This window comes from Bacillus rossius, chromosome 1 (genome assembly GCF_032445375.1).
Source record: "Bacillus rossius redtenbacheri isolate Brsri chromosome 1, Brsri_v3, whole genome shotgun sequence".
Taxonomy (NCBI): Eukaryota; Metazoa; Arthropoda; class Insecta; order Phasmatodea; family Bacillidae; genus Bacillus; species Bacillus rossius.
In genome coordinates, this window is record NC_086330.1 from 175868801 (window position 1) to 175888766 (window position 19966).

Here is a 19966-nt window from a genome sequence, read left to right on the forward strand (position 1 = left end):
ACCACACCCCCCACCTCTCCAAGTTTTCCTGGGAACACCGCCCCGGGTCTTTGACCGGCCACTAACCCTGGCTTAGGTCGGCCTCTCCCCAAGGCCACAACAGTAGTACATGAAGTACATGCTTATACCACCTAGCAGTAGTTTTGCAAATCACTTCCCCTGGGAGTTTGAACGCCTGCCCTCTGGTATCTCCCGCAGTAACCAATTTCTGTAGTTCCTCCCTAGGCCACCAAAGCGCTGGCTCAGTCCTCTCCATAAGCTACATGCTACTAGCAGCAGACTCGCGCGAGTCGACCTCTGTTCAGTTCAGCCACACCTCAGTAGGTCACACTGACATCGGGCAGTACCACCAACTTCTAGATATCGAAGTCTGCCTTTCTCGACAAGAACCTCAGTAATGTTCGGAACCTTTCGGTTCAAGAGACGAAGTCTCCCTCCTTTCTTTCTTTAACGTCACCTTTTAATTACAAGTATCGGCCGCTCCTAACTTACTGCACTGCGCGCCGCGATTCGGGACTGACTGCTTAGTATCTTCATCATCGGGACGCCTCTCCGTTGTTCTTTAAGATATGATCATATTAGACAAGGGATGATTCCCACCACGGTATTGTTTAGGCGTTAGTCAGTCCACGTACAGTCATTTACAAGTCATCGTAGATAATTTTTTTTTTTTTTAAATCATGGATCATCAGCGTCACGCCATCTGCTCAACCATCGGGCAGATTCTGGAAGACATCGCCCTGTTTGGTAAGTTTTTACCACCAACACTCCCCTACCATCATCGTGACTAGAAGGCATATTCTGCCTATTCCACCAACTGTCTGTGAATCAGTCCTAAACATATGTGTGTGGATCTGTTCACAGACATGGTAAACGTGCAAGACCAGGGACCTAGTGCCGGACCCGGGTACCTTTCCAAGGACCAGATCAGTCTTTACGGGGCAGATTACTCAAGCCCTCTGTCTCGTCAGCTGTCCCACTTCATCCAACACTCTTCAAAGCGCCAGCCTTTCAGTTTAAAAAAAAAAACATTTTTGGACTAGTATCCAACGACGACATTTCTCAAATCAGAAATTCAGAAGCTTACCGTGTTTTCTCGCATAATCGTAGCAGATTTTATTCTAAAATCAAGTTTGAAAAGTAGGGGTGTGACCATTGTGCGGAAAAAAAATTTTTGTTAGGTAAAGTTATTCATAAAAACAAAACCCGTTCATGGAAAGTACGTTTATTTTAAAAAAAGGTGGAGTATACAAGAGCATGCCAAGCAATCTATATTAATAATTCCTTAAACAAAAACCTTTCTTCAACATTAAAAACTCTAACGCGAACGCAAGCCACTAGAATCTGACGTGAACTAACGTGTCGTAGTACACACTTGCCACGAAAGAATGCAGGCTATCAAATGTAGTTAACTCGGCGACCGACAGATAGCGCGCGTTGCATCCAATCGGCGAGATATTGATATTCGACTACGTGCGCACTCTCTATACGGGAAGCAACATAACCAAACATGAATGATGCGCTGGCTACATTTTTATAAGCACTACACCGCGGTAACGCAGACAATCGTTAAAGGAAATACTGTTTAAAAACGTCTTAAAAGAAAATTTACACGTCAGACAACTTTGTATTTCCGTTTATTAAATAAATAAGTGGTAATGACCGAAATTAAATTTTAGATTACACCTACACCGCAGCAACGCAGACGATCAGATAAAGGAAATAACTTTTAAAAACGTCTTTATAAGAAAATTTACATGCCAAACAACGTCGTATTTTCCCGTTAATTTATTAAGTGGTAATGACCGAATAAATATTAGATTTCTACTTTAAAATACAACGTTTTATACGGAATAGATACCTGCACAAAGCATTCGGCATCTACTAGCGGGACCAAAAACATCATGCGATGTTTACGCGAGAAGTTTTTTTATCCCAATTTTGACAGCCTAAAATATGGTTGCGACGATTCTGCGATAAAACACGGTACTACGATTATTTAAGGTATTTATTGTCACAAACTTTATTAAAGTGTATTTAATATATATAATTGTCTAATAAGGGACGGCCCATCCTTTCCATCATGTGATCTTAAATCCAGGTTGTATATGTTTTCTGTTAATTAAATTACATGATGTACTTCTAGATTTAATGGAAAATAACCAAAAGTAAAATAAAAACAGAGAAACTAATGTCTGGACAAAATAATTATTTGTCTGCTGAAACCAAAAGATCCACAAGTTGCCCTCAGTCATCAGGTGAGAGTGATGAGGCGTGACAGATAATACTGTCCAGAGTTGGATTGTCTGCAATTATAAATGACTGAACGAAAAAATGTATTCCACGTCAATGAATGTGGTCTGTTTTTCAACATGCATCCTGGACACCATGCATTTTTTTGCTGCTTCATGAGAAATGCTTGACTCAACCATCATTAGCAATTGCTTCAGAAAAGCAGGCTTTGGAGCTGTAGTATCTGAGGACAGTGAACCAATTGCATGTGCTTCTACATGCATTGCAAATTGGAAAACTCTTCAAGAGCATCTAAATTTTTCATGCACTTTTGAAGATAATGCCTCAATAATGCGGTTCTACCACGTGAGCCACAAACCATCGAAGATTTATGTGCACAAAACAAGGATTTAGCATAGGATGAGACACGCGATAGTGACAGCGATAAAGGCTATTCCATTTCCATGCCAACTTACTCTGAAGCACTTGACCACCTGGACAAGCCGAGGATATTTTTTCATGGAACACGAAATGTTCCAGATAGTGTAAGAGTTTATGGGAACTGGACAATTTTGTGATGTGTCAGAACAAAAATGTATTGAAACAAACAACTCTGATGCAGTATTTTTCAAAACATTAATTTTTTTTGTATTTTGATATTTTTTTTATTGTGCTTATTAAAAAAATTATTTTAATTAATTCAATTAAGTGATACAATTGTATAGTTTTACCAGCGTGCAGACGATAATTAGTAAGTGTCATTTTGAGCTAAGCAGTATGTCATTTTTTATTAAAATTGGTTTTTATGAAGCAAATATATTTCCCTTTTAAGATGTTTCCCTTGTTAAGATGTTTTTAGCATCCAGTCCCCTGAAAAAAAGTTTTAGTGTATAAGATGCTTTATTACAATAGATTGAATATGCAAGTTTGAATATTTTTAGTTTTCTTCTCATCTTAAGTTGCTGTCACACGGTTGTCTGCACACCCAGGACAACTTTGTTGCTGTTGATTGGAAAAGGGCTTAGAAAGGAGTTATTATTGAAATAAACCACCTTGTATCTATATACATTTACAACATCCACATATTAGTGTTTTGTATGTCACACTTTCAATGCAATGATGAGTAAAAAAGCAAAGCGTTTCTGGCACCCAACCTTATTTTTTATTATTATTATTATTATAAAAATAAATAATAATTCTCCAACCCAGCAATTCTTCACAGTTTTTAAGTTCCAAGGCCACTATCAGTGTCAGGTAAAAAAAATTTAAGCAAAAAACTTTGCATGTTAATCAAATGAAGAAATAATTTCTTTCCCCTCAAGTCAGAACTGTGCAAGCCAGCCCTAGTGAGCTGAAAGTGAGCAAAATGAAAGCAGGTCTTTTATAAATGCTTCTTTACAAGCTTATTTCCTCATAAAATGCCACCAAAAAAATCTTAAGACTTGTACGTGGATAAGAAAGTCTGATGTACTGAAATCAAAACCTTAAGTGGATTCATGTCATATGAAAAGGCAAATTTATTTTCCTATTTTCATTTATGCAAAGCTGATCACTAGAGACCTGAAAAATTCGCGGATTCATTTCGTGTTATGCTAAAATTCAAATAATTATACCTTAGTGCTGCTTCTGCCATTGGTTCACTGTTAATCTGGAGGACTGAGGGCCAATTAGACCCCCTCACTCATAGAAGTGTCGAATCACAGGCCACCCAGTCGAGACGACTCACAAGTCAGCAGCCAATGGACAGTTGGCATTTGCCCGAGTGTGTAGAGGATATTGGAGTCTATCCTGAAGGTCATTGAACCCGCGAATTTTTCCGGTCTCTACTGATCACCTAACATGCTGCACACTACAGCATAACCTTTGACACTTTTCCATTAATGCCACTTATATTTACCACTGCTACAAAGTTCAAACTTGAAGGCGCCCGCCTACCTAGCTTGTGAACAGCATTGCAGAGTGTTTGAAAAACACGTTTTTACAGAAAACTACGGAAAATTTTTGAAATCTGTTTCCGTACGAAAAGAACACACATCAGGCCATGACCTAATTAACTTTTCAAAATAAATTGTACATCGAAAACAATATTTTATAACCCCTCAATATAGCCAAAAACGAGGTTTTCATGCTGCCATATCTTACAAACTATTCACGGTATTCATGAGGCACTTTTATAAGGTCATGCGCTAGTCCTTTCTACACACTTTACACCAATAAAATTATAGGGTCACCGCATTAATTTCCGAGAGGCACGAGTATTACTGCGGCCTGTTTTGCACTTGTTGTTCGTCACGTGGCACGCTCTCAGTCGTAGACCCACCCTCGCCTCGAGTCTGCGCGTTGTGAGGGGAAGATGAGTCAGGGAGGCGCGCATGGCCCCCCTTCCACCCCTGACAGGGCGTGCAGTAAGCTACCACACTTGTGGGGAGGAATCACTGCACGCGGCCGAATTGTTTTTGTTCCGTCTTACATCGTAGTGTTCAGCTGTTTCCTTTGAATATTTTTTTTCTTCAAAAGGAAAACTGTCAACACGAAGAGGAAAGAAAACAAAATTGAGGTTACATGCAACTCGCAAGAAACTTATCTAGAATAAAGATAAAGTTAGGTATTTCGACGGCACGAGGTATCACTTTACATTATTACTACTATACTGTACATTATTACCATTATTACTATTGATTTTTTTTAATACTTAAATTATTCATTACTAACTTGTGTTCACATACGGCCTCCGATAGCGTAGTCGGTTACTGTGTGAGAACAATAGGCTCTAGGTTAGAATCCGATTAAAAGAGATATTTTAATACATTCAGTTTTAGTAAATAATATAAAATATAAGCCTTTCCCCAGTTAACAATTTGGTGTTATACAGAAAGTTCAATAAGCCAGAATTGAATGAATTATGTTTACTGTGTCACGTTTGATCGATATCCATGCTGTGTTAACTATGTAAGAATAGATACCAGTAATAAAATGGTGAATATTTCTATTTCTACTATACATTATTTCAATAGAATTCACAATACTGATACGACAATAGCGCGAAAGGCAAAAACAATATGAATGTGGTGCGAAACTAAACAATCATGTAGTTGAGACTGTAAAAGTTCACCACAGCGCAGCGTAAAGAAATAAATAACTGAAACCGATTTAAAGTACAATTTTTCGTAGCTGTTACATTCTATTTGTCAATTTGTCATTTTGAAGGTCGATGATAGTTTTTTTGGAATGATAAATAAATACAACGTATTCTTTTACTCGTACATGTAAATTCATAATAATTGGTAAGAGATGACAAAGGTAAACTTTGCTTATAAATTGGAACTGCATGTATCTTGTACATTAGCATGTAAATATTTATTACATCAACTTTAATAAGACGTGTAAAGTCCAAATTTTAATGTCAGTTTTCTTCATTCTGAAAATATCTTTGATATTTTAAAGTTATATTTTGTATACAATTTTAATGCTTGAAGTTGAAAAATCCCTTTGGGCACAGCCTACATGTATAAGTATATTTCAAAGTAACTTTTTCTTTTTAAAATATTTTGGAAACAAAGTTACCATTTTACAAACTTAATGTACATAACAAACTATATGTTTTCCAATACTCCAAACTGATCGATGAACATTTTATCATTTTCTATGCTGCGAATATGTTTGAATGTTTTTAACTCAATGCATCCAGCATCGAATAGCTTACAGTACAACGAATTTAAGATTATGCCCACTAAAGTAGTTATGAACTTTTTTACCTTCAAACACAATTTTTCATCCCGTGCACAAATATGTGGTCGTATAAAAATTTGGTTTGGACCAAGGTTTGAGATAACATTAAGGGGCCCGCCTCGTCAGGGATGTATGTGTGTTAGTGAGGCGGGAGGATAAGCGCGACGCTCGCTGGTGCTTCTAGCGCTGTGTCGCCTTTAAGCGCAAGGCTCTGAACTGGCGCGCAGTCTTCTCGTCGTCACACGATAAATGTGAAATTTGAGCGGTGACCGTAACATTATATTGCGAAGAAATGAAGATAAAGGGGTCATGCAAGTCCCTAAAGTGCTTTCAAGAATCTGTGTGGGTTGTTTCGTGCCTAAAAATTACTCTGAAAACATGGGTTTTAGCCATTTTAACTCTTTTAAAAATACAGTTTAAAACTTTAATCCGAAATCGAAAGTACTTTTCGGTCCTAGGCGAACTCTTAAATGCTTTTCGTAAGCAGACTCCACCCGGATATCTAGACTAGTTTAGAAATTGCGTTGTTTTTCCTGAAGCTCTGCACGTCGTGTGTGTGCCCAGGTAGGCGGAGCCCTTAAAATTGTTTAAAAGATATTCGAACGAATATGATAGTAAGGAAATTTTGTTCTTTTTTTTTATTTCAACTCATGTTTTTACGGTAATAAGTAGCTTGGCTTCTGTGTTGTAGCCGCATCCATGGAGACTAATTCGACGTTTCGGTCGACATTGCAGTCGCCATCATCAGGGAGCAGTTACCTACTGAGGTTCTTACAAGTTATCCTGCCTTTATACACTCTCGCCTGAGGGGAAAGTGCTTCCTGATTGGCTGCAGCTGTGGGCCAATCATAGCCTTCCTTTCTTTTGGTTGGTTGGACTGTTTTGCCAATCAGGGGCGATCTGTCTGATGTTGGATGTGGAGCTATGTTTTGAGGATTTCTAAACAGTGGGTTCCATATTTTGCTTAATTGGTAGCCATCTCTATTGTTACGATTAATAAAACAATAATCGTCGTGGGAAAACTACTGGGTTTGTAAATGGATGGATAGCCTAATTAAAGATTTTACCACACAGATTTATTGATTGCCAATATTTACATCACAAAAAATAAATTTCTAAAAATGCCTAATAATCAATTACACTTAAAAAATGTTTATTCCCCAGTCACTTGGTTTTACACACCGCACACCTCGCTGGGCCGCACCTCTGTTGCAACTCTCGCCGCAGCACCCCTCGAGGACCTCCGTCGCGGGACTCCGTCGCCGCACTCCGCGGCCGCCGTCGCACTTTCCTTCACCGAGGTTCCACTCGATGCTTTGCTCGGAACTTCGCTCGGGAGACTCGCCGCAACTGCGGCCTCTCGCTACCCAACTATCGCCGGGAACTCAACTCGCTGAGTAACTCCTCGCCCAGGAACTCCACCGCACCCGCGACACTATCGCACAGACTCTCTTGCCCCGGAACTCTCACTCAGACACTCGCCTCGGAACTCCGCCGCACCCGCGGCACTATCGCCCGGATCAACTCCACTCTCAACTGAACTCTCGGAGGCCGGCGTCCTGGCTTATATAGGTCCAGGCGCTAATTCTAGAATTCACTAACATGGCTGGGGCCAGTCGCGTCATTCCGCGCCGACCCAACGCCAGAAATATCGAGACGCGCAGCGGCCCACGGAACTCCCCAGCTGTAAGGTGTCAGATAGCAGAGCGTCGCTAGGGGAGCAGAGGAAAGGAGGGAGGAAGTGACGACACTTGTAATCTACCAGGCGCGCACGGCACGTCTCATGTTGTGGCAGCCACATGACATCAGTGGCCGTGCTGGGCCGCCAGCCAGCTCCAAACCGGCACGCGCCGCGGTCCTGCTGACGTTCTTAACTATTATTGATGGCTTAAGTGGCCATCACTATTAAAATGGCTTTAGTCTATTCACGCACACGTGAAACAATCATAAGCGGTTTATCAGTTAAAACCAAACAATAATAAAATAACGAATAACTGTCCCTTCCTGACAGTTGTCAAATAACTGAGAATTGGTTCAAATGTCGCTTGCAAACGAAGAGCTCTCTACATTGATCGCGAGCACAGAACTCTGGTATAAAACGTTACTTTGAATATTCGTTATTACTTGATAACTTAAAAACTGTTTAATTACTTGAACTTAAAAATGTCAACTGTAAACAATTATTTTATAACCGAAAAATGTGTGCTGGGAAAGCAAAGTATAGGTAGTTTATTTCAGAAAATAGTTGTTGCTATTTGAGAATCGATACTATCGATATCGAAGAACTGGCCTTTCGCTGATGAAATGCACATATCGCGACACCTAGCGGCAGCACAAGAGTTTTAGTTACAGTATTTTATTTGCTCGTAAGATCGGGTGATATGCGCTACCGCACAGTTCAGAATTAGATTCTCTTTCTTTAATAACTGGTTATCAGAGACCCAGAAGCTTGACAAAACGGTTATTGTTTCATAACCGATGTATATACTGGTTACCGTAAATACAGCTCATCTCTTATAGCAGCACCTAACAACCGAAAATTTTAAACTATTAGAGACGGCTGCGATAAAACCCCGGCTTTGGATGTAATTTTCGACAAGGAGTTGTATTAAAATACTACCCATCTTGTTAAACTTCACTTGACTGTTAATACTCTGAAATTTCCACACACATTTAGATGTTACACTCTTATTGGATTACTAAAATATCAACTTGAAAATTTTAAAACATATTATAACACTAAGTATATGTGTGTAAATTTTTTTTTGCATAAACAAATAAAAACAGTCTGTAAATACTTTCTACAAAAAAACCTTCACATTATCCAACTGATTCAACATTATAATATTATAATGTTATAAAAAAGTAAAAAAAATATCTCCCAATGACAATATTAGAACCACATTCCTTGAGGTTAACAAGTGAAAACACTACTGCTGTACTATTAAGCCCATTCATTGGGAACTTGGAAACAATTTATGCATTACTAGTTAGTTGTAAGGCGCCTAAAAAAGATGAATATAAAAACACTCTAATTTAATAAACAAAATATATTTTCTTTCAATATTGTGCAAATGAAAATAATTTGAGATATATATGAAATTATAAAAAAAAAATATATTTCAGAAAACAATATTTTTGATTGAGAACCTCTTGAAAAACTATTCTGCATTATAACTGTCTCTGGTCATTCAATAATCTTCCTTGATGTGGATTCGATTCAGTATACACCTTCACTTGGACTTGCAACTCTTAATCGTGACAAAGCCATATACAGTTGGCCGTGTTAAAACACTGGGGTCTCAAAATTGATACCAACGTGATAAAACGATTGACTTTGAGCCTTGTTAATTGTTATAGCGTACATACGAATTATCGGATATTGTCGACGTTTTAATATTAATAATAATGTTGTACCGGAAAGAACAAAATGATGAACAACTACAGTAGAACCCTGTTATAATGAATCTGAAGGGAGTAGTTTATATGTTCACTACACAGGGGAAAGTTTATATCTGGGAAAACTTTTATTTTGGCAAAACATACTCAAAAGCAAAATCTTAACTACACATAGGCGTAAGCCAAGAAAAGAACAAATGAAAATACTCAAAGCAACAGTTTTATGAGCAAATGCAGAAATTATTTATATGCACTACACATGTACAAACTTTCTGTTAATGGTTCTTCGACATCGGCGTATTTTCCTTTTTTCAGGCGTTTAATACTCTGTGACGTATTCGCAGCTTGAGAAAGAAGATTGTTCAGCTTGTTTAATATTGTACTTAATGTGGATGTTGCAATTCCCAGTTCCTTTGCTATTAACATGTGCGGGACAGTGGGGTTGGAGTCTATCTTTTCAATAATGTCCAGTTTATCTCGCACAGATAATGCCTTATGTTTTTTCCGCGTTTTTCACCCTTTTTTATGTGTACGCATTTCTTATTGAAGCACATTTGCATCTTAATAACATTAAATTCTTTTTACCGTCAAAAGTAAATAAACTAAAAATAACGAGTCTGGCGCATCAAAGATCACTACTTATCATTTAGTATCGCACTTGCTAAAGCTGGAACGAAATTTTCTCACTTTCTATGGAATAATTTAGTCCACAGAGTTCTATCTAGTGGTAGTCTTACGAACCTTACTTGATCAAAATGTCAGAAACGTGAACGATAAAAGTGAGACGTAAAAATATTGAATTTGCTGCTATAATGTAAATACGTATTTGTGTGGCGGTAATTTATGATTAATTTTGATAACATATTAAATGTACACACGTTCGCCCATTCTTTAACTATGCAGAGAAAACTATTTTTTATTTTCACCAAACTGATCACCATTTTTGGCTACACGTAGCCTACCGAGACCACTTGAATACAACTTGTTTATAATATGAATAGTGGACAATCGAGTAGCGTATTGCGAAGAAAAACGTCCATGTGATCGAGAATAGACGTTTTGTGAAAAACCTTGTAATTACGTATATGAAAATATTTGAGATAAATGTGCATTATGTCTGTAAAAATTTTTCTTGGTACACGGGAAAACGTTTCAACATTGACAAACATTGTTCGCTATATCCAATAAATTAATACATAACCTCACATCATTTTGCCGGAACTGAGACGGAAATTCACAATAAATGGGAATTCATTAAGGCGGGTTCACTATAAACGGGTTCTACTGTAATTCTTTAGGTAGCAATCTCTCGACGCGTTGCTGTTGTGAAGCAGCGTTGACAGTTTGAAGAGCTTCCAAATGTTGAGGCGTATGTCCCATCAATATGTCGTTGCCGTGATGCGCTATGAGCAACATGATAGCTGCTAATGTTTTGGTGGTTATTTGTTCAATATATTGATGCTGAGATGCAGCATGAGCACCATGATGTGCGTTTAGTTGTTCAGATGTCATTTGATTGATGTGTTATTGATGAGAGCATCTAACGAACGAATGTTTGTAAGCGATTCCTAACTTTTATTTGCCCCCTAACTTTGATTTGCCGCCACCTCTTCTGCCTTTCATAAGCCAAGTGACGCTTTCTTGAAGCGGGATCTTCATCCTCATTATAACTGTGAAAATTTTGATAATATATTGCACAATGAAAAATATACAGTGAAAGCCTGTTGTAGCGAATACGGTCTATAACGTAAAGTCCGCTATAATGATAATTGCCATCGGCACCGTCATTTTTGCATATGCTGCGTAGGATAAAAATTTCGGAAATAACGAATGCAGCGTGGGCTCATTTTCGCTAAAGCGATAGATTACACACCTTTAATTTTGCTCTAAAACAATGAGAAAACATCTACAATTTCCTTAATAAATGAGAAACAGCTTCGGACAATCCCACGCGTCCGGCAAATGAAACAACGCGCATGATGTGGCCGTCTTGGCAACACCGGACAAGGTGGGGCCCCACAGCGAGCATAGCTTGCCTCGTGGCGACGAAAGCAAGTGTCGTTAACCCACTGCGACAGGGCCCCGCTGCGAGCATTACTTATTTAGAATCACACCGACTGTAGCCCGTAAATGAGCATTGACGATGCATTGCCGGCATTGTTCAGCAGATGAGCCCGGTGTTTGGCCTACCGTTGCTGAACAACTGCATGTGCCATGCACGTTCCACGAATTTACCACGGCTGATGATAATGTTGACGTGTGCGGGGAGTTGACGAACACGGAACTTGTCGAGCTCGTCTCTCCTAAGCGAAGCGGCGTCTGAAGATGATGACAATAATGACGACGAACCAAGTGACGTATCTGTTCCGTCGAAAACGTCAATAATGGAGGCACTTGACACAATCAGTCGTTTTTATCAGCATACAAATGCTTCGACGAAAGATTTGTTGAACTGCCAAGAGGTCCAGTCATTTATTTTGTCCGAAAGTCTAGTTAAATCAAGGCAAACGAAAATTGATTCTTTTTTTTAAAAAAGTGATTTTTAATTTTGTGTTATTTTCCAAGGGTCTGTACGAGTGATTATTTTATTGTTACTGACCAATTGTCGGAAAAATTATTTTATATAATTTGTACGGTTGTCCAACGCAATGAAATTTTTTTTAATTTTTTTTTTTGTGTTTGACATTTTTCATAGGTGTCAACGTGAGTAATAATGTGACAAATTTTAAAATAAATTTCACTACATCTTTGAGTTTACATATTGTTAGTAAGTATTCAAAACTCCGCAAATATGCACCTGATATCATCAGCTTGGCGCACATGTCTCCAGCAAACCAGCTGCAGTCAAAGCGACAGGAAGCGGCCGGCATGATCTTGCGTGACCCCGCCCGCCCGTCTCCATGTAAACAAACAGCTGTGCGCTTAGCCACGATGTGCGTGATGGCCTTATCACGGCCACGCTGTCTCATATTTCGCAGTCTGCAAGTGCTGATATAGCTTAAAAATGTTATTTTAGTAAGTTTTATGTATATTTCCTTTACCTTTGTTGTGAATTTCCATAGTAAAAACAAGCGAGAAAATAAAATTTTTTAAAAATGCTACAAAAATAAAAAAATTTTTTTAAATTTTGGCTATAACATAAACTTTTGGCGCCGTTATAAATTTACGTTATAACAGACTTTTACTGTATTTCGTATTTCATTGCATATAAAGGTCATATCAACGAAAAAAAAAAAAAGACCATTCTAACGCCTAATCACATCGGGATAGAATATTCTAACACAGAACGACATAAGGGAAGATGGTGGGCATACACATGAAAAGATAATGGACATACATAAGTGAAGATAAGAATAATCTTAACCTAGAAAGAAAAAAAGAAGACTAACAAATACACATACAAAGAGCGATGAAAATGTACACTGTAAGCACACAAAAACGGAATTCATAGTGTTACAGAATCAGTCAATGAGTCAATGATGGGCGTATTTATATTTCTTATAAGGACAAGCATTGTAATTTCAGTCTTCTTAGGTATTTTAAAACTTGAGAGTGCTTTTTACTATGACTATTTTAGTTTACCAAATATTTTCCAGGGTAGTTTCACTTTCATAAAGTTTCATTTGAAACACCAACATGTGTGTCCCCTGATGATTACTAAAGTGACTATATATGGGTTTATGTTGCTACAAGTGGGTCCACCCTCTTTGTGTCACATTTCCGTTTATCGACTTCCGTTCCATTTTCATGAAATTACTTCTACCAAATGTGATATACCGATGGCTAAGATGTTTACACATAAATAAAAATTTCATACATTTAGAAATATTTGAGCTGATATTTAGATTGAAATATAAATTCTAGCCACACGAGTACTACTATCGAGCTATTAAAGCTCTGTTGTAGTCAGGAACTTTGGGCTATTTTTTGTCAAATGAAGGTAACTCCTGTGGATATGCATTTATTGGATTAGTTTACTTAAAATCGTGCATTTTACCCTTCATGAAGGGTTAGCATGTGCATATTGGTTAAAGGTTAACGGTTCTACAGTACACGTGCGCATCAAGAACCTACATCGCTTTTTAATGTTGTTTATGGCTTGAATTAAAAATATTTTTCAGCCTCCTTCGGTATTCACGTCAATCTAAGTAATTTTCATAGTAAATGGTCATGTATTACAATATTTTGTATCCTCGCTAAATGCCGAGATTTATGAACTTGCATATCTTGTTGAAAGGACTCATTGTTTTAACAACTATTGATTATAATGGTACAACACTTGTACCATTGATGAATAAATCGTATAGGTCAGTGCACGTACAAAATTACAGAAATATGCGTGAGATTGGGTTATAATTGCATTGTAAGTACTATGATGCAATTAAAGTGAAGGCAAGGTTGACGTTTCTTGGTTTGGTTTTATTCTATTTGTGGTTTTTAAATTTAATCATCAATATTTTATTTAAAACATTTGTGTGAAAAGTTATAATTTTAACCATGTTTTATGAGATTTTTCCTAAATTTGTCTTAATGGAACTTGTAATAAAATTAAAATATGGGTGTGTTTTTGTTGAATTTGGCACAGAAAAATGTACCCACTGTTTGAATTTATAAAGCAACTGTATTTGTCTTTAAGTGTGTACTTATTTAGGATAAATAACAATATGGGTGTGTTTTTGTAAAATTTGGCACAGAAAAATGTACTCACTGTTTGAATTTATAAAGCAACTGTATTTGTCTTTAAGTGTGTACTTATTTAGGATAAATAACACATGAATACACTGAATAAATGTTTAAATTAAATAAGTGAATTAATTGGTGTTAAGAATAAATTAAATCTATATAATTTTACAAGAGAATTTTTCAGATCATGAATGGATAGATAAAATGTAAAATAACTAGTGGTGCACCGATGCGGATACCGATGAATCGTAATCGGCGATTATGGGTACTTACCGATTAATCGTAATCGGCGATTATCTTAACGATTACTTTGCCGATTATTTACGTCCCGGCGTAAAGTAGGTTTTTACCGTGTACTATTTTGTTACACATATTAGGACGAAATACGGTAATATTTGTATATATTACAAAATTCATCTAACTCCGTCATATCATAATTACAGATATTTCGTTAAGTTTAATAAATCTCATTGCCTCTAACAATAAAAAATAAATTTTTCCTACACGTTTATTTACGTTTTGTCTTTTGATCTGTCTTTTTTTTTAGTGGCCTTGTACACTACCTATAGCCAGAGACGTAAAATAGATGGCACGCAATCAAAATACCACAAATAGTTGCAGTGGATTCTATGACAATCGATCTTTTCGAGTCGTAGTAGCGGTTAAAAATCGTGGTCCCGATACCTTCTAGTTTTTATCACTGCGTTTTACAAACTTCTTTGGTAACATTATCCGTTTGTTATTTGTATGTGACGTGAAAAGTGAAAAAATATTAATATTTTTATATATTCAGTCAACATAAATAAAATCACATGTGCTAGAATTGGTTTTTAGTCATTTTTATATAATTATAGTGAGATGGCGAGTAGGGAGAAAAAAAAGTGAAGTGTGGAAACATGTTTCTATAAACTCAAGTGAACAAAATAAAGCAGCATGTTTACATTGTTAAACGGTAATTTCTTGAAGCAACTTTATGTGATAGTCAATAATAATGCTAGTTTTCCGCAACAAAAACTTACCCATTGTAAATTACAATTATTAGACTGTAGTTCAAGTTGTTTACAATATCAAATATAAATAGAAGTTAATTTAATTTACACTTTGCAATGACTTAATAGTGTATTTTATATATTTTTATTAGTGGTGCACCGATGCGGATACCGATGAATCGTAATCGGCGATTATCTTAACGATTACTTTGCCGATTATCTACGTCCCGGCGTAATTAAGTAGGTTTTTACCGTGTAATATTTTGTTTCACATTTAAGGACAAAATAGAGTAATATTTGTTTATATTACAAAATTCATCTAACTCCGTCATATCAAGATTACAGATATTTCGTTAAGTTTAATAAATCTCATTGCCTCTAACAATAAAAAATACATTTTTCCTACACGTTTATTTACGTTTCGTCTTTTGTTTTGTCTTTTGTTTAGTGGCCTTGTACATTACCTATAGCCAGAGACGTAAAATAGATGGCACGCAATCAAAATACCACAAGCAGTTGCAGTGGATTCTATGACAATCGATCTTTTCGAGTCGTAGTAGCGATTCATAATCGTGGTCCCAATACCTTTCAGAGTTTATCACTGCGTTTTACAAACTCGTTATGGGCGTCTTTGGTAACATTATCCGTTGTTGTGTTATTTGTATGTGACGTGTAAAGTGAAAAAGTATTTATAATTTTATACATTAAGTCAACATTAATAAAATCACATGTGCTAGAATTGGTTTTGAGTCACTTTTATATAATTATAGTGAGATGGTGACTAGGGAGAAAAAAAGTGAAGTGTGGAAACATTTTTCTATAAACTCAAGTGAACAAAATATAGCAACATGTTTACATTGTTAAACGGTAATTTCTCGATGCAACCTTATGTGATAGTCGATAATAATGCTAGTTTTCCGCAACAAAAAATTACCCATTGTAAATTACAATTATTAGACTGTAGTTCAAGTTGTTTACAATATCAAATATAAATAGAAGTTAATTTAATTTACACTTTGCAATGACTTAATAGTGTATTTTATATATTTTTATTAGTGGTGCACCGATGCGGATACCGATGAATCGTAATCGGCGATTATGGTTACTTACCGATTAATCGTAATCGGCGATTATCTTAACGATTACTTTGCCGATTATCTACGTCCCGGCGTAATTAAGTAGGTTTTTACCGTGTAATATTTTGTTTCACATTTAAGGACAAAATACGGTAATATTTGTTTATATTACAAAATTCATCTAACTCCGTCATATCAAGATTACAGATATTTCGTTAAGTTTAATAAATCTCATTGCCTCTAACAATAAAAAATACATTTTTCCTACACGTTTATTTACGTTTCGTCTTTTGTTTAGTGGCCTTGTACATTACCTATAGCCAGAGACGTAAAATAGATGGCACGCAATCAAAATACCACAAGCAGTTGCAGTGGATTCTATGACAATCGATCTTTTCGAGTCGTAGTAGCGATTCATAATCGTGGTCCCAATACCTTTCAGAGTTTATCACTGCGTTTTACAAACTCGTTATGGGCGTCTTTGGTAACATTATCCGTTGTTGTGTTATTTGTATGTGACGTGTAAAGTGAAAAAGTATTTATAATTTTATACATTAAGTCAACATTAATAAAATCACATGTGCTAGAATTGGTTTTGAGTCACTTTTATATAATTATAGTGAGATGGTGACTAGGGAGAAAAAAAGTGAAGTGTGGAAACATTTTTCTATAAACTCAAGTGAACAAAATATAGCAACATGTTTACATTGTTAAACGGTAATTTCTCGATGCAACCTTATGTGATAGTCGATAATAATGCTAGTTTTCCGCAACAAAAAATTACCCATTGTAAATTACAATTATTCGACTGTAGTTCAAGTTGTTTACAATAACAAATATAAATAGAAGTTAATTTAATTTACACTTTGCAATGACTTAATAGTGTATTTTATATATTTTTATACTGTTATTATAACTGTATTCTCAATTTTACCTACTCTTGTAATTAAATTCACATGGGAATAAAAATTTTTGTGTGCATTATTACACTTAAAAAAATTTGTTCATTATAATCGGTAACTGAATCGGTATCTGCCGATTATTGCTCTCATAATCGGTAATCGAATCGGTAATCGGTAAAGTCATATCGGTGCACCACTAAAAATAACTGTACAAACAACTAAAATATCAAGTTGCAGATACACATTAAGCATTCTCTCATTCATTATTTCAAACTTTTCTATGAAATGTTGGACACGTCCTGAATTTCAGTCTCATATATGATGTGTTAAAATGGTAGTTGAACAATCTAGAATTCCTGAACTGGAACACCCAAGACAGATTGAGAGAGCAATGGGTTAATCTTCAAAATTAGGGATTCGTGATTTGAACAGAAAGTTTTGGTAGGGCTGTTTGAGACAGTTTTAAAACTTTTATTTTTGCTGTCGTGGAGCACAGCGAACATATTTAGATTGGCATTGTTTTGACTTGTGTGATATAATTTTAACAATGTTGATGACTTAAACAAGTTTTAGCAGTGATTCGCGAGGCAAAATTTTAGAAGTTTATTTTATTCTCTAAACTACGTGCCCAAAAATAAAATAAAAACTGAATAGAAAGTTTCTTACTTTAGGTCGTATAGGAATTTTTTTCAAGATTCGGATACGTCTCTAGAGAGAGCAATGGCCTGCAGGTTGAAGAAAGCAGCAGCAGTAGTGGGAGGTTTACAAACACCCTATTACTGGCCGTGACTCTTCCTGGAAGGGGGGACATGGCTGGGACCCTCGCGGTGCGACCACAGCTGCAAACTAGTTCCAGCCCTGGCCACTGAGGTCTGCCCAGGACTACCTGGCCAACGAGCGAAATGTGGCAATTCACTCCCAGCTAGGCGGGCGCCTTAAGACCTACAGAACACTGAGACACAAGACTGATTGGATAAATTAAAACATTTTTATTTTAAAAATTACAACTTATAGTAGCTTACAGTAAAAATTGGAAATTAGTGCACCTATCTCGTATCTGTAGTTCATAGTAAATGCAAATCAAAATTAGGATATCCTACATTATTTTACTAGGATAAAAGTCTGGTCATTAACACATGCCAAGTTTTGCATGCAAACACCAATTTTAAAATTTGGCATTCAAAATGACATGCTATTAGTACATAAATTTGATAGAGGGGTTGGATAAAAACAAAAATAAACAAGTTTACACAAACCTCTTTGTAACAGAATTCTCACCTCTTGAAAGTTTTAGATTTTTCTTCATCCCCTCCAAATCAATTTAAACAACTTTTTTGCACAACTTAACTAAAAAGCACTATACATAGTAGTCATGTTATGAAATAACATAATAAGACATGTTACAAAGCTTCTATCCCTATGCTGGCTATTTGAATACACTAAGACTAAAATAATAAAAAAGGGCTCAAACACAGGTTTTACTGAATCTGTTCACATTTGTTTTGGTGTACTGCAAAAATAAACTAATTTTACACATGCTATTTCTCTGAAGAAAATCTGACCGAGTGTGAGTATATCTAAAAAAAAAAAAATCCAATCCCACTTGGATAAGAGGAATGACAGGAGTGAAACACAAGAGAGACTAAACAGTGACAAGCAGTCGGGACAATAATCATTCATTAAATACATTAAAATTCACAAAATATTTCATGTGCTTAAACATGGCCAAAAGCTGCAGTGTTCACATGATAGTACACTAACAAACTTTTGCAGAACACCTCTACATGTTGCTACTGTATTCTTTCAGGCTCAATCATTCGGAAGGGCAATAGCCAAAGTGTGATGCATTTTTCATTTAATGTAATAACTAATATGGCATCCATTCTATGATTATGCTATTTTTTATTACATTTAAAGGAAGTCATGGGTTTTCACGAAGTCACATAATGTAGGTCTCAATTAAAATATAAACCAGAGAGAAGCAAGTCTAACTTAACTACTTACTGTATACTGTAAGCTTCAGATACGTGTATGTATAATCATAAATGTGAACACTTATATAAAATATTTTTAAAAAAATTATAAACTACATATTTTTTAAATAATGCATTAGGAATACAAGAAATATTTTGAAAAACTATAATATACAAACTCATGCATTCAACAGCTTATACTATACATTAATAATGGCACTTTGCTTCATAAACAAGAGGATAAACACATTATAGCAAAAATATAGAGATTCTTTGATGGTAAAACAAATAAGGCAGTTACTTGTTAACTGATGTTTTTGTACTTGGTAAAGAGGTTGTACAGAACACGAAGTGTTGACTTTAAATCCAAGTTCACAATATCTGGAACAAAAAAAGCCACACTTTTTAAATGACATAGGTATTCACAAATAGAACTAAAAAATAACTTAGCCCACATATGAATATTATCATTCTGCTCTTTCATCACTTATGGACATGGTTCTTAAATTAAATTAAATTAATCTGCATTGCACATGTCCTTGCTGTTTAGTCAAAAATATATATTACATACTAACATTTATACAAAATACAAAATTAATTATTTTATAATCGAGAAATCAACTGTAAAATCACAGTACAATTCATCATCAGTAATGTGTAGAGGCACGATTTTATGTTGAATCGCGATAAAACGAAATAACACGGAAATTTGGTTATATACACAAAATAAAATGAAATATGTCGAAGTCCGCGAAATAATGTGAAATATGCCGAAGTCCGCAACATAACCTTAATTTACGAGATGCGTACTGCCACAAGTTCAGAAGTTCCACCAAAGACTACATGGATGACGCGTGATGGTGAAGTGAACACATGAAACAATTTTCGTATATTTCGACGTTGCGATTCCAATTTGACGCATTAGACCGCAACTAAGCGCTAGTGTAGAATGTTGTATTTGTGTTGAAATTATTTTTTTAAGT

At 36.0% G+C, this 19966-nt stretch overlaps 1 protein-coding gene across 1 annotated transcript in view; it reads right to left on the minus strand.

Annotated features, from left to right (window-relative positions):
• Positions 1-17984: 17984 nt before the first annotated feature.
• Positions 17985-19966, minus strand: part of LOC134527114 (beta-parvin) — a 96752-nt gene continuing 94770 nt past the window's right edge. The window contains exon 9 of the mRNA XM_063359475.1: positions 17985-19364. Within this exon, the coding sequence (XP_063215545.1) occupies positions 19288-19364 (77 nt within the window). The 3' untranslated portion in view covers positions 17985-19287. The remainder of the gene's footprint in view (positions 19365-19966) is intronic.